The sequence below is a fragment of the Ziziphus jujuba genome, chromosome 2 (assembly GCF_031755915.1).
Source record: "Ziziphus jujuba cultivar Dongzao chromosome 2, ASM3175591v1".
NCBI classification, from domain to species: domain Eukaryota; kingdom Viridiplantae; phylum Streptophyta; class Magnoliopsida; order Rosales; family Rhamnaceae; genus Ziziphus; species Ziziphus jujuba.
Window position 1 is genome coordinate 29,738,259 of NC_083380.1, and position 16,753 is coordinate 29,755,011.

Below are 16,753 nucleotides of genomic sequence, written 5' to 3' on the forward strand. Positions count from 1 at the left end.
TCTAGTAATATATTATTGTCTCTTTCAAAAAAGAAAAAAGAAAAAAAGCTATATTGTTGTTCGAGAAATTTAAAAAATAATATAATATTAATTAGACTATAAAAACTTCAATTAAGGGTTAATTTAATTTTAACCTATTGAAATTTATACCAATTACAACTTAATCCCTTTTTTTCTTTTTTTGGTGTTCATTACAACTAACATAGGAGATGTAAATGATATGATTGGTAAGATAGGAATGAAATAATAAAGTAGAAAGATTATCACTTTTTGAAACTTGAAAAAAAAAAGGATTGATGATATTTTAAAAATCAAAGTCCAAATGAAATATTTCCACAAATTAATATAAAATTAATGAAATAAAAAATTTCCTATATTCTTCATTGTAAATAATATATAAAATATTAAATATATATATATGTGTGTGTGTTAAAATTGAGTTTATTATTTTACATAAAAAACTAAAAAACTGCTGGTGTGCATACATTATTTAAGTTTTACTCTTGAAAAAAGTAAGTTAATAACAATTTTAAATAATTTATTCATCAAAAAAAAATAATTATTTATTTGGAAAAAGTAATAATATTATATTTTTAGTTTAGTGGATCGTTTATAAAGTTTCGAGGGTTAACTGAAAGTTGTAACTCACAAATAGTTGAATTTTATTAACAGTTTATTTTTAGTTTTGTTTTCCATTTTTCTCTTGAAATAACTAAGTGAGGTGATGAATTTACCCAACCTAACAAAAAATTTTAAAAAATAAATAAAAAAAAATTGAGTTGATGATTGAGTCGTTAATAAAACTACCATTTTACTTTCATAAGCTAGCCAGATTTTTTTTTTTTTTTTTTTTTTCTCCCTTGATCGGAAGTGAAAATTTTGAACTCATGATCATTGCACAAGATAACATTGATTTGAGGTGATCTGACCATCAATCAGCTTCTATCCCCAGAAGGGCTAACTGTACATAATACATTGGAACATGGAAGTGTAGCACAGACCTTGTTACAAAGTTAACAACACAAAAATTATACCTATTTCATGTACCACTCATCATGTTCATGCTGCATGAGAAGCTTTGCACCATTTTTCATGGTCAATTCCTTGAGCTTCCCTGTCGGCCCCTCGAAAATTCTCACGCTCATTATGCATTTCAATCCCAACAGAAACTCCCACAGACAATGTGAGACAGCCTGCACTTTCACATCTTGGAGAGATTCCAAGCACCAAAGCTCATCCGGCAGAGCTTTCATGGTGAAGTCTCTTATGATCACCAAATGCTGGAGGTTTGGCATTGCATTTCTTTCCACTTCCCAAATTTCAACACCATAGTTGATCATTTTGAAAACTTGGAGTTGAGGAAACTCACCTGCTACAAAACTCAGCTTTGGAACATTCTGAGCCCTTTCTATCTTCAAAAAAAGTAAATTTGGAAGTTTTCCGAGGATTCTTACCAAGAAGGAATCCACATATGAGCCATAAAAGGATACTTTGGTGAGTGTTGATGCCAAATATTTGAAATGAGGTTGACATTTGGGAAAACCGTTGATTTCCAACTTTTGCAGGTAACATAGATTCTCAAGGCTTACCAGTACTTCTGTAATCTCCAATCCGTCCATATGTTCCTCATAAGCACTATAACATAAACTCAGTTCCTTTAGATTTGGAAATTTGGACTTGGAAATGATAAGGGCAGTTTTCCTATCAACATTTATGTCAGAAATGACTTGAAGATTGCATAGAATGTTGTCGTTTCCACAACTTTGAGGCTGCAGATCAGGTAACTTCATTGGACCATAAGCCTGCATATATCTTGCTTGCTTCATTCTCCACATACCCCTTGGCCATGAGTGGTCTTTAACTTGAATTCCTAAGTCAATTGTTTCCAGATACCGAAGTTTGCATATAGAATCCGGAATAGTATCTATAGATCTTAAGCCTTCTGTTCTTTTGTCATTGCCAATCTTCAAGTATTTCAGATAGATCAACTTCTCAATTTTGTTTGGAATTGAGCTTATGTTGTCTATATCCAAAAGCGTCAGCACCCGTATAAATTTAAAGCCTTCCCAAATCCATTGCCAATGCTTTTTCTCAAAATTATTCCCTTGGCAAAAGAACATCAAAGAACGAACAGATGATGTGTCACAGGCATTGGAGGCAACGGCATAATTAGAAGGGTTGCAATGGACAGAGAGTCTTCGAGGCTTGGTACTGGATGAAAGGATACCTTCTAGATGAACTTGAAAAAACTTGTCTTGGTAACTCTGGGACACACATAAATCTCGTAAGAGATCATGGATACGACATGTTTTTACAGTTCCATCACTTTTCTTACTTGCAACCTGGATCAAGCTTCGATCAATGAGATCCTCCAAGTAGTATTCTGCAACAGCATTCACATCCATCTTTCCAATCCCAGATTGTTGTATCAATCCTTCAGCTATCCACAATTTGGTTAATTCCAATGTCGGAATCTCATAATCTTCAGGAAAGACACCAAGATATAGAAAGCACAGTTTCAACTGACGAGACAGCTGGCTGTAACTTAAGGCCAGTATGTCTAAACATCTTTCTTTATCTTCGGTAAGATACCAATTGACATTGCCAATAAACTTGGACCATGTCGCAGGCCACTTCTCTTTTTTTGTTAAAATACCTCCTAGTACAACAATGGAAAGTGGTAACCCTTTACAACTTTCTGCTAGTTTCCTCCCAACAGTTTCCAGATTGGAAGGGCATTTTTCACCTCTAAATACCTTCTTGCATAACAGTTCCCAACTTGCATCATTATCAAGAAACGGTACAAAATAAGGAGGAGTTAAGCTAGCATGTGAAGCAACTTCTTTTTCCCGACTAGTGATCAATATTCTACTTCCATTTAAGTCATTAGGAAAAGCAGATCTTACATCCTCCCACACTTGAGTTTTCCATACATCATCCATGACAACTAAATATCTCTTTCCTTTTAAGTAGTTATGCAGGGTCACTTCAAGTTGTTCATCAGACATCTCATATAGATCGTCTGATATTGATGTGAAGCACTTGAATATGTCAAGAAACAAATTTTGACTCTGTATTCTTGAGATACATATACCCATGCACAACAATCAAAATGATTCTTGATATGAGTGTTGTTATAGATTTTTTTGGCCAGTGTTGTCTTTCCCAACCCACCCATGCCAATGATGGAAATAACATCACGTCTTAAACTATCATGATCAGTGAGTTGGCTTACCAGTTTTGCAGTGTGAATGGAGAAGCCTATTACATCATCTTCTTCAACTTTTCTCCTCCTTCGTTGAAGTGATTGATTAGCCTCCAAATCAACACTTCTACTACATTCAGCTTCTCTGATGCCGTAGATTGCTTTATGTTTGTAAATATTTCTGATTTTTTTCTCGATTCTTGCTGTCTTCCTTGCAACATCATGAAGCATATTTGAATGGCCAAAGATACCGAATAGCTTTCCCAACTGGTTCCTCCTCCTGTGTTTTATGATTTTAGCTATGTATGTGTCTACGACATTCTCAGCCTCAAGAGCAACATCACTGATTTGGTCAAATAACTCTTTCACAAGATGATGCTCATTGTGTTTCCCTGCTGAATCTTTGAGGAAGGCATTCATAATTCTAAGATCACCTTGAAGTAAACTGACTTGATCTTTCACTTCATGAAGCAAACTTGCTTCATGCGTGAGCAGGTTGATCAGGCTCTCCAAGGCAACAGGAATGAGGATGTCGGCCATCTATTGAGATGAGAGGCAGAGAGAAGCAGAATAAAAGATAGGGTTCTATGCAAAAACAATAAAGGAATACTTCTAGGGTGTTTTACTGGTCCTAAAAAAGTTTCAAGTAAATAAGCAAAACGAAACCCACCTAACATGTTTGATTATTCAACTTTGAACACATGTCACCACAAGAAGAAGAAAAGGAAAACGTAACTTTAAAAATATCTGAAAAATAAAACAGAGCTTCTGACTCTTTGTTGAAAAAAATGACAAGTCCCTGGACATCAGGGCAACGCTCGTTATCATTCGATGAAGTTGATAATTATATGGAGTTCCAGATGAAAGAACAAAAAAAATTGATAAAATTAATTTTGAAGTCTTTAGCACATAAGGAGTCTAATTATTTTTGATAATAGAACTCAAACTTGGAACATGTGGAATGCAAATAATGATCCTTATCATTTCTTGTTCACAATGCAACCAAAATAAAGCACATATAAAATTATTGCAAAATTACATGTATAGCTCCAATATGCTATAAGTTTTCATGTCAATGCTCAAAAGACAAAAACAAAACCATATACAACCAATCATAAGCAGAAGGATAGATGTGTAGAAAGGCAGAAACAATTATATAAGATATTCTAAGAAATTGCAGTCAAATTTCGTACATTCCTGTAAGTGTTTCACCAATACTTTCCATCTTAATTTCTTACAGCTTGGACCTTGTTGGGTCAGAAAAATAAGTGGTCCTTGACGAATTTCTAATAGGCTTTGCAAGAATCAACCAATACTTAGGACCTTTTACAAGCTACTCCAATCACATTGCTCATTGGCCTTATATATGATAATAACAAATTGAAAAAAATGGAAAATTGACTTTGCAAGAATCAACTAACTCTTCTTTAGCACTTTTTACAAGCCACAACAATAACATTGCTTATTGGCCTTATATATAAAGATAACAAACTGAGGAAAAAAAAAAAAAAAAAAAAATTGACTTTGCAAGAATCAACCAATACTTCTTTAGCACTTTTTATAAGCTAGTCCAATCACCTTGCTTATTGGCCTTATATATAAAGATAACAAATTAAAAAAAATAAATAGAAAATAAAAATGGAAAAATGAATGGTTAACTATATCTAAATCACTTTTAGCATCTCAATTAGCAAGGATATTGGCAAGCTCTGCTAATTTCATTTATTCATTCTATATTATATCTGAATCAGTTGTTAAGATTTTCATGAATTCATGATCTTTCTTAGACTTGAAGATGATATTAATCATCTTCAACTACTTTCCTGCATCCAACAAAAGTTCAATTATTTGCAAGCTAGTCATAAAACTATTCACATGTTGTCATTGCTAAGAAGCAACAGAGGAGATTGCTTTTGCGAATCAAAGTATTTATTATTCCTTTACTTAAGCAGCAGCTTGTGCTTTTTAAAGGTCTTTGAGCCCCTAGTTTTAACACAAAAAGCAAAACGAATCAGAGTATTATCTAACTTTTAAACTATTTCACAGGAAGAGTTTAACAAGCATGTAGAATTTGGTGAGCAAGAATAATATATCAACTACACGATGGAAGGAGGAGAAAAAGTAGAAAGAAATTACTACAGAAAAACCCATATGAACACAGCAGGTAGACAATTTCTACAGAACAAAACACCCATCCAATATCAAATACGTGTTTGCCCTTCCATATATACAGGAAATAAAAGACACATTCTTATTTGATTCGATGACAAGCTAAAAGATTGCACCCAAATTCATTGAACACATGAAAAATGACATATAAGCAGAGCAGCTAGACCAAATCTCACCGAACAAAACCACCCCCTCCAATATCAAGTATGTCTTTTGTCCTTTCCTTCCACATATACAGTAAATAAAAGACACATGGCTCGCATAAATTTCAATTCTTATTTGTTTCCATAAATAGATACGGCTTACACTCAAATTGAACAAATGAACAATTACATATTACATATAATAAGTATAGATATGCCACCAACACCTAAAAGTTAACTACAACAATCTACAAAAAGATATCTCTCTCAGTCAAAGTATTGTTAAATCAAGTATTTTCTCAGAGAAAAAAAAAAAAAAAAAAAAACCAAAATCGAAACAAATACTAATAACAAATCTATAGCTTAACAATGAACAATGAATTTCAAACTAATACGTAGTTTGCTAGTAAAAACAATTAAATCTCAAACTAAAATGCAACAACATTCCACCTGGTTCAGTCTCTAATTCTTGGCCTTCTTCTTGGACCCCATGTACTCATCCATTTCCTTCAACCACAAATCAGCAACTCAAAATTCTTCCAAGCCTCAAACCAAGGTCCTGCACAAGTACTAAATGAACTTGAGAAAACTTGTCTTGGAAACTATAGACACATATAAGTCTCGAAAGAGATCATGGATATGACATGTTTTTACACTTCCATCGCTTTTCTTACTCTCAACTTGGATCAAGCTTTGATCAATGGGATCCTCCAAGTAGTATTCTGAAACAACATTTACATCCATCTTTCTAACCCCAGTTTGTTGTATTAGTTCCTCAGCTATCCATAACTTGGTTAATTCCAATGTTGGAATCTCATAATCTTCAGGAAAGACACCAAGATAGAGAAAGCACACTTTCAAACTGATGTGGCAATTGGTTGTAACTTAAGGCTAGTATGTCTAAACATCGTTCTTTATCCTCCGTAAGATACCAATTGATATTGCCAATAAATTTGAACCATGTACTGGGTGACTTCTATTTGTTTGCTAAAATACCTCCCAAGTACAATAATAGAAAGTGGTAATCCTTTACAACTTTCTGCAAGTTTCCTCCCATTAGTTTCTAGATGGGAAGGGCTTTTTTATGACTTCTATTTGTTTGCCAAAATACCTCCAAATAAAATAATAGAAAGTGGTAATCCTTTACAACTTTCTGCAAGTTTCCTCCCATTAGTTTCTAGATTGGAAGGGCATTTTTGTGACTTCTATTTGTTTGCCAAAATACCTCCAAGTACAATAATAGAAAGTGGTAATCCTTTACAATTTTCTGCAAGTTTCCTCCCATTGGTTTCTAGATTGGAAGGGCATTTTTCTCCCCGAAATCCCTTCTTGCATAAGAGTTCCCAACTTGCATGATTGTCAAAAAGGGTAAGAAATATGGAGGAGCTGAGCTAGCATGTGGAGCAATTTCTTTTTCTCGACTTGTAATTAATATTCTACTTCCGTTTAAGTCGTTAGGAAGGGTAGATCTTACATCCTCCCACACTTGAGTTTTCCACACACCATCCATGATAAGTAAATATCTCTTTACTCTCAAGTGTCGCTTCAATTTCTTCATCGAACACCTTATATATATCATCTGATATTGATATGAATCACCTTAATATGTCAAGAAACAAAGTTTTAACTTCGTATTCTTGAGATACATATACACATGGACAACAATCAAAATGATTCTTGACATGAGTACTTTCAATATTTCTTTTGGCAAGTATTGTCTTTCCTATCCCACCCATACCAATGATGGAAATAAAGCTGGGCCCTAAACTATCATGATCAGTGAGTTCGCTTACCAGTTTTGCAGTGGCAATGGAGAAGCCTATCACATCATCTTCTTCAACTCTTCTCTGTCTTTGAAGTGATTGTTTAGCCTCCAAATCAACACTACTACTGCAATTAGCTTCTCTGATGCTGTAGATCGCTTTATTTTCGTAAATATTTCTGATCGTCTTCTTGATGCTTGTCGCCTTCCTTGCATCATCACGAAGCATATTTGCATGGCCAAAGACACCAAATAATTTCCCCAACCGGTTCCTCCTGTGTTTTATGTCTTTAGCTATGTATGTGTCTACAAGATCCTCCGCCTCAAGAACAACATCGCTGATCTGGTCAACTAACTCTTTCACAAGATGATGCTCACTGTGTTTCCCTGCAGAATCTTTGAGGAAGGGATTCATGAGTCTGAGATCACCTCGAACCAAATTGACTTGATCTTTCTTGAATCACTTCAAGAAGCAAACATGCTTCATTCGTGAGCAGGTCAATCAGGCTCTCCAACAACAGGAATGACGATGTCGGCCATCTAATAGAGGATGAGAGTCAGAGAGAGGCAGGATAAAAGATAAGGTTCAATGCAAAACGATAAAGAAAAAGTTCTGGGGGTTTTGACTGGTTCTTTAAAAGTCTGAAATAAACCCAAATTCCCTGTTTAAATATTATACTTAAAATGCATGTCCCTATAAGAAGAAAAAAGAGGAAAAGAGGAAAAAATGAATATGTCTGAAAAAAGAATAGACTTCTGACTCTTTTGATATAACTTAAATAAGACTAGAAAGTGATTAGTCCCTGGGCATCAGGGTTAACTATGCTTATCATTTCAAGAAGTTTGGAAAATAATATGGAGTTCCAAATGGGGGAAAAAAAATGTTAATAAATATTTTTTTTTCTTTTTTTTTTTTATAATTCTTTAGCATATAGGGTGCCTATTTTTGATAATTGAACTCAAACGAATATGAGGGAAGGGACAGTGGTCCTTATCATCTCTTGTTCACGGTGCAGTTCTACAAATTTTAAATATATTCTAGCAGCAAATTATAGCCAAATTACATATATAGCGAGGAACTTGTTATGAGATTTCATCTCAGTGCTCAGAAGACAAAACCATGACCTCATTAACCGAACTAAAAGGAAAGGAAAGATGGTTAAAGACGCAGAAACAATTATATAATTGAGTGTACGAAAACTGCTATCAAAATTTGTACCTCCATGAAAGTTTATCACCAATACAAAGTAAATTATCCCTCTTAAATTTTTGCAGCTTGGACCTTGTCCATGTCTAAAAACAAGTGGTCATTGACGAATTTCTAATAGGCTTTGCAATTTTCGACTAACACTTACTTGAGCACTTTCACAAGCTACTCCGATAATATCACTTCTTGGCCTTATAAATAGAGACAAACAAATGGAAAAAGTTGAACGCTCAACTGTATCTAAATCACTTTTAGCATCTTAATTAGCAAGGATACTGGCCACCACTCTAGATTTTCCATCTAAGCCTTATCCATCTTCTTAAGTTGTAGTTTGTGCTTTTTAAGGTCTTTCTCCCCCAAGTTTTACCACAAAAACAACGGTATCATCATTCCTTCTTCAAAGAAACAAAGCAGAGTATTATCTAATTTCTAATTTGTTCCATACAAAGAAATTATGATGTAATATTTTGGTCAGTGGTCACATCATGGAGCACAAGTAGAATCTGGACAGCAACAAGCATAATATATCAACGACTCCACAAACAGTAGGAGAAAAGACACAAAGAAATCGCTACAGAAAAACCCATAAAAGCAGAGCAGCCAGACCAAATCTCACAGAACAAAACCATCCACTCCCATATCAATTATGTCTGCTGTCCTTTCCTTCCACATATACACAGGAAATAAAAAGACAAATAGCTTGCATAAACTTGAATTCTTTTTTTTTTTTTTTTCCCATAGAAAGCTAAAGATCAAATTCATTGAACAAATGAACAATGACAAATTACATATAACATGCATAGATAAGACTTCAACACCTAATAGTTAACTACAACAATCTGCAAAGAGATATCTCTCTCTCAGTCACAGCATAGTTACATCAAGTATTTTCTTAGAAAAAAATAATAATAATAAAAAGAAATACTAATAACAAATCTGTAGCTTAACAATGAACAATGAATTTCAAACTACTGCATAGTTTGCTAGTAAAAACAATTAAATCTCAAACTAAAAGTGCAACAACATTCCACCTGATTCATTCTTCTCTAATTCTCACCCTTCTTCTTGGAAACCTCCAGGTACTCATCCTTTTCCTTCAACCACAAATCAGCAAACTCACAATTCTTCCAAGCCTCAAACCAAGGTCCTCCACGAGTATAATGGATAGCTTTGGGAAAAGTTGCAGGGTCATTATCAACAACCCTGTTATGCCCCTCAAGGAAATTCCAAACAAAAGGCACAGATCCAATTTCTTCATCCTCAAGCCACTGAAACCTATGCAAAAAAGCACCCGTTTGGGTATTCACAAGCTCAGGAGTCAAAACCTTGTTCTTCGGATGCCCACAATTATACAAAACCATTGAAGACCAATTCTTCCTTGGATAGACTGTTTGAACAGCACCATCCATTTTCGTTGTCTCTTTGGGAGCATAATCATGTTGAACACACATTATAGCATATTTGTCATCAATCAAATCCCTGAGTTCCTTAATATCTGCCAAGTAGAGGAAATCACAGTCGACGAACATTGCCCAACCTTCGAAATTCGCCAAGCATGGCGTCAAGAACCGAGAGAAGGAGAACTCTGTGCTCTCCAATTTGCCTCTCTCGCGCCAATAGAGACCGTTCTTCCTCAGATCCGATTGCTTGATGGGTATGATCTCGACAGGGATCGAAGACCTCTTCAAGATCGAATGTCGGCAGACCTCGTAGGCTAGATCTTCGCGTACGTCGTAACCCACGAAGATCTTGAAGGGTTTTTCCAATGGGTGGACCTTATTGTCGGTGGAGCTCATATTTGGTTAACAATGACGGACAATGGGACTCTCTCAGAGTATTATTTTCAATTTTATTTTCTTGGAAGAGAATGGAGAAAATTGAGGGTCTGGTTAAAGAAGAAAAATGGAAGAATGGTATATATATATATATAAGATAAGGAAAACGATTTCGTGAGGAAATTTTGGAATAACGCGTATCTTACGCTATTCACTGTAATAAAAGTGGCAAATCTGAGGAAATTTGAATTTTTTTGAGCCCCAGTTTGCAAATACTATGGGAAATCCATATACTTTGCCCCAAAATATGTGGGCTGGAAAAAAAAGGGATTTTTTGCTTTTTTTTTTTTTTTTTTTTCTGGGGAGCTCAAAATTAATAATGTAGCAAATAAATAAAAATCTAAAAGTCTTTTTTTTTTAAAAAAAAAGTTTAAAATGGTTTTTGTTTTTTATATTTAGTTAATTTCATGTATTTATATTCTTCATTTATTTACCCAAAAAAAATGTATTTATATTCTTCATTTTAGTAATTTGGTTATGTAATCGTTTAATGAAAGTAAAATAATGTTGGATTTAAACGAAACGATAAACAGAATTTTTTTTTTTCTTATTATTATTATTTTTTTTTTTGCCTTTTTTCTGCATTAAAAAAATAATTTATTTGGAATACAGTTTTTTCTTTAACCATAGGCTAACACATGGGTTGCTCCGTGGTAAAGCAGATTTCAAGCACAGGTTATGATTAAAAATAAAAAATAAAAAAAGTACCATCACCGACAAACCCACTGTGGCCTGAGGGGCTGTGTCCTCCAGCTCACATGCAATTTTTAAATCTTTTGTTGTTCACTCACTTTATCTGGCTTCCAATTAAAATTTTTAGTTCCTCTTTTGTTTACCTTTTTAAGCTACTATTTTGAAATTTTTTATTAATGTAATATACGTTCTTGGTAAAATAAAATAAAATATTATGTTATATATCAATATAATATATTTATTTTAATAATATTACATTAACATTTAAATTTTAAATATTACTTCAAAGATTTGTAAATTTTATAATTTTTAAATTTAAGATAAACATAAAAAATAAAAATAAAAATTAAGATAAACATTTCTTAAGAAAATAAATCAATAAACGAACTGGACTATACTATATAGAAAGATATTTAATAAAGATTCTTTTTCCAAAAGAGCAGTGCTAGCAAGACCTGCTCCAACACTCGCTTGTATACTCTTCTGACTCTGCATATTCCACGTGTCTTTTACTTTTTGTCAAAACCAATACGTATTTCGTATGAAATATAGCCCACACTTCTTCATTTTAATTACACAAGTACCCTTATTTAGATGGTTCTCTTTTTTTTTTTTAAATTTCTTTGGCTTTAAAGTTTTTTTTTTTTTAATAATATTATATGCGCAAAATTGCCTTGATTAAAGTTGGAGAGGGCACGGATCACTCAACTACTAGAGAATTTAATTTAGACATTTGTATTTTTTTTAAAAAAAAATCCAAGAGGATTTAGTATTAAAATTTTTATTTTTATTAATATTAGAATCATTAAATTTATTTAATTTAAAATAACATCACAATCATTAAAACAATTTATTTATTAAATATTGGATATCCAATATCCTAAGTGAATATCATTATTTCTATTAGTAAAAGATGCAAGAAAAAGAAAATAATAAAACAACAGAAAAAAAAAAATTAGAGGTTTGAGAGGGTAATGGATATGTGAGAAAAATGAGAATTAATAAGGTTTTAAATGGTTGCTAAAAGATGACCCACAATATATATATATATATATATATGGTGGCTAAAAATTTTAAATTCATTAAATTAATTTTGAAAACCAAAAACAAAAATTGTTAGTTGTACTTTAATGATCAACTTTTCAAAAACTAAAAATTACAAATATGAAGAACGTTGTAATATTTTCTCATGTTAAAAAGAATATTACAAAGACAAGAGTTGAAGAATTTTAATTTAATAGATATACAACTTACAATTTTTGGGTTTTGCAAATTAATTAAAAAATTGAAAACTTAATGGTTTTAATAATAGAAATAAATCAATAAAGTGACACGTGTAAATAATATTGTCAAAGTACAATTAATAATAAGAGCACCCATTAAATGATAATATTATATGAAATATTATAAAAAAATATTATATGGTGAAATTATATAATTAAAATATATAGGGAAACTAATAATATTATATGGTGTTTGTATTTTTGTTTTAATTATTTATATTATAAAAACCATTTTTCAAAATTTTAATTAATTTTCAAAACCAAAACCAAAAATTGTTAGTTGTATATCTACTAAATTAAAATTCTTCAACTCTTGTCTTTGCAATATATATATATATATATATATATTTTTTTTTTTTTGAAAAGTTGATCATAAAAGTAAAACGAACAATTTTTCGTTTTGCTTTTGAAAATTAATTTAATAAATTTAAAATTTTTAGCCACCATATATGTATATATATATTTTTTTCTAGGTCATCTTTTAGCAACCATATAAAAACATTGGTTTTCAATTTTCACTTTTTTAAATAACTTTTCTCACACATACATTACCCTCACGACCCTTTAATTTTATTTTTTTTTCTGTAGTTTTATTATTTTCCTTTTCTTGCATCTTTTACTACTAGAAATAATGATATTCACTTAAGATATTGGATATCCACTATTTAATAAAAAAAATTTAATGATAATAATGTTATTAAAATGAAAATAAATTTAACGATTCTAATATTAATAAAAATAAAAATTTTAATATTAAATCCTCTTGAATTTTTTTAAAAAAATATAAATGTGTATATTAAATTCTCTTGTAGTTAAGAGACCCGTGGCCATAGGCTTGGCAAAATTTCATACGATACGATAATACGATATAAACGCACATGATAATTTATAGGTTTGGAATGACGATAATATATCGGGTTTATATCAGTATCACGTAATAAAATCCAATAAATTAACGAGTTTTAATGGATGAGACACGATAAACCTATTAAATCTATTAAAGAGGAATATTTTGATAATTACATGAATTTTTTAATATTAAAATTATTTAATTTATTATTAAATATGTATTAATTTAATTTTTTAGTTTAATTTTTAAAAAATATAAAAAGAAACAAGAACTTTTGTAATTTTTTAAAAGATATTATTTTATTATTTCAAAACTAAATAAAATTTAAATTTTTAAATTTATATTTATCATTAATAAATTAACGGATTAAATGATGATTATACAAAAATTTATGGAATGAATTCAAATTTATTTATTTTCATATAAAAATTTAACAAATAATATTTAAATTAATTTAATTCTATACTAATACGATACATTGCCAAGTCAATGTGGCCGACACCAACCTTAATCCGATCCAAGGCAATTTCGTGCATATAATGTTATTAAAAAAACTTTAAAAGCAAACGAAATTTAAAAAGTGAACCGTCAACAAGGGCACTTATGTAATTAAATGAAAGAATGTAGACTACATTTCATATGAAATATGTTTTGGTTTTGACAAAAAGTAAGGGACACGTGTAATATGTATACACAAGAGAGTGCACAAACGAGTGTTCGAGCAAGTGTTGCGAGCACTGCTCTTTTCCAAAATCGTCTCCTTAGAAATAAATAAATAAATATATATATATATATATATATATAGAGGAAAATTCTATGGTGATGATGGTTTGAGAATATTAATATTAGTGACGATTTTATATAGTATTAACAATAGCTTTTTAAAAAATTATTATTAATATTATAAAAAACTGTCATTAATACTGTGTTCCATATGAAGATAGATGGGCTGTATATATATATATATATATATATATATATAAATTATAAAAAATAACTATTTATAATTTTTAAATATTTATCCAATATTAAATTTATCCAATCAACGAGAAAGATGATTTAGCCAAGTTCTCCACAACAAACTATATTTCTTCATTCCATTAAACAAAATCAAAATTGTCATTCACCTCCCTCTTTCGTGGATATTGGTTTCATAGTCTACCACCTTACTTTTTCCAATTGTTTCTAAATAAGGAAATCATGTAATTTGATTTTAACATTTTTGCATATTTTTCAGAAGAGAAAATGAAGCACTTTAATTTCATTTATAGTATTATCTTCTATAAATTTTATTATTTTCTTAAAAAACTAAGATAGCTTATTGTTTGGTTTTAGAATTTAAAGTTTTAATTATATATGATTTCAAGATTTTAAAAATGAAGAGCTCTATTTTGATCAACGACGTAAATTTCTTATAATTTTTTAACATATTGACATGAGATTGAGTTGAAATATTCGAATGCTGACTGTTTGTTCTATGATTTTTTTTTTTTTAAATAAATTTGGTCGCATCATTATCGGCATTACAGGCACATAATAATTGGAAATATCAACATCTAGATCTTTTTTTTATTACTTTTATTTCGTAGAATAATTCGAGTTTAAAAGGTCCCACCCTAATATAAAAAATTAATAATAAATAAATAAATTCTAGAATTTTTGTTTTTCTTGTATAAAAAGTATCACATTAAAATATTTTAATTTTAATAAAATCTAAGCGCAATACAAATAGGGTTAATTTCTCTCTTTCAAGGTGAAAATAGATTATATGTTATAAGTATATTTATTTTTTATTAGAGTTAGGATATCTTAATATGATTAGAAATTTTTTATAAATTTATCACGATCAAATAGATTAAAAATTTTACAAAAAATATGTAAATTTTTGATCCATTATTCTTAATAGATAAACCATGGAGTTAGTAAGGTTAGCTCGTTTTTATGGAGTTGATAATCCAGCCATGCATATAGGAAAAAAAGAATGAAAGAAATATAGAGAAGTTTAGTATTGGTTGTTTTGTTAGACAAAAATTGTATAAATATAAAACTAAAAATAAAAGAAATACTGTTTAATTGTATAAATTTAATTTTTTAATCTTAAAGAGAAAAAAAGGTTTTGAATTTTTATTTCTCCTTTATTTCTCTAATGTGATTTCAAATGTACAAACATACTAATTATATATTGGATTAATTCAAAATATATTGTGAAATCACTCACGCACAAAACAATGATGCATACAAAATCCATTCTAATTATTCTAATATGAGGAGCCACAAAATTGAATAGGTTAATTAGTATAATCTAACAAAGCAATTATATATATATATATAAGGATATTTTATGGTGTAGACTGTTCGCATGCGAATCTCATAAAAAATCGATATTTTTTGAAAAAAAAATATCAAATTTGCTGTATATATATATATATATATATATATATATATACAACGTACACAAATAATTTTTGATACGGTCTACATACGTACAATCTGTACCATAAAATTATTATATATATATATATATATATGTAATTCGTTACTTGCTAAACATATCTTCAATGTAAATAATTAACTAGCTATTCATTGATTGAAATCATGATTTATTTCATGGTTAACGAGTATATATGTAACAGACCGACCTCCGCGTCTTCCTGCCCGGGATGGAGGCAAACGTACTACAGGATGATCATGGAAGCTTCCAGCGCCCCAAAGCCTAATGAGTGATCAATGCACTGCACTAGCTAGGAAGGGCATTAATATTTTGACGACGTTCTTGTTCATGGTAAACATAATTAGGATCTAAATATAGAGGCTTAAAAATAAATAAACAAAATGAATCAATATTCCATGCATATTAAGTTTGATTTATGATTAATATCATCAGCTATAATATGGATATTACTCACATCTGCTGGACAGATTGATGAAAGAGAAGAAACAAGCAGCACAAGACTATGGCCAATATCGTTAATAGCACGAATCTCATCTGAAATGTGCTTTTCTTATTTCTAATTACTCTTTTAAGTGTAAATGTAGAAGAAAGTGAGAACATTTTTTTTTTATTAGTTATATTGTAAAATCATACGTGTACAAGATATAATAATAACACCATCTCACAAGTATAATATATCAATACTGCCTTCTTCTTCTTCTTCTTCTTCTCATTATTATTATTATTATTATTATTATTCTTCTTCTTCTTCTTCTTCTTGTTATTGCATATGTAGCAAAAATATCAAACTTCTTGTTGTTGTTGTTACATATGCATAAAAAATACTACAGTTTGACATCAAAATTATCCACTAAATTTTATTTACCAAAAGGTATTTTGGTAAAGTGTCAATGCTTTTACATAATAATTTTTTTTATCAACCACTAAGGCATTGCCGCGTTATTTTCGTTTTGGTAAACAAAATTTGATTTACAAATTTTGTGATGCTAGCATTAATAGTCATAATACAGGTAATTAACAAATAAATTAAATACCAAAAATTAATAAAAAGGATATATATAATCTACCCTTTACAGTACAAGGGATTTATTTATTAAATAATGGTACCCCTTCAATTCATGGTTTAGACAATCACAATATTATAAAATATTCAT

At 30.4% G+C, this 16,753-nt stretch overlaps 2 protein-coding genes across 2 annotated transcripts; both read right to left on the reverse strand.

Annotated features, from left to right (window-relative positions):
* Positions 1–828: 828 nt before the first annotated feature.
* LOC112491667 (putative late blight resistance protein homolog R1B-16) lies at positions 829–9,090 on the reverse strand. The gene is made up of 2 exons (XM_025073786.3): positions 7,311–9,090; positions 829–7,116 (listed from the first exon to the last, which is right to left on the reverse strand). Exon 2 carries the CDS (start codon positions 3,096–3,098, stop codon positions 1,035–1,037), a length of 2,064 nt encoding a protein of 687 aa, XP_024929554.3. The 5' UTR covers positions 3,099–7,116; positions 7,311–9,090; the 3' UTR covers positions 829–1,034.
* A 136-nt stretch (positions 9,091–9,226) lies between these two features.
* LOC125422336 (protein CDI) lies at positions 9,227–10,529 on the reverse strand. Its single transcript, XM_048473621.2, has one exon. It carries the CDS (start codon positions 10,280–10,282, stop codon positions 9,533–9,535), a length of 750 nt encoding a protein of 249 aa, XP_048329578.1. The 5' UTR covers positions 10,283–10,529; the 3' UTR covers positions 9,227–9,532.
* Between the last annotated feature and the right edge of the window lie 6,224 nt (positions 10,530–16,753).

Coding starts and splice junctions, on each gene's coding strand:
- LOC112491667 (XM_025073786.3), bottom strand. CDS start 3,098: ATGGGTATATGTATCTCAAGAATACAGAGTCAAAATTTGTTTCTTGAC.
- LOC125422336 (XM_048473621.2), bottom strand. CDS start 10,282: ATGAGCTCCACCGACAATAAGGTCCACCCATTGGAAAAACCCTTCAAG.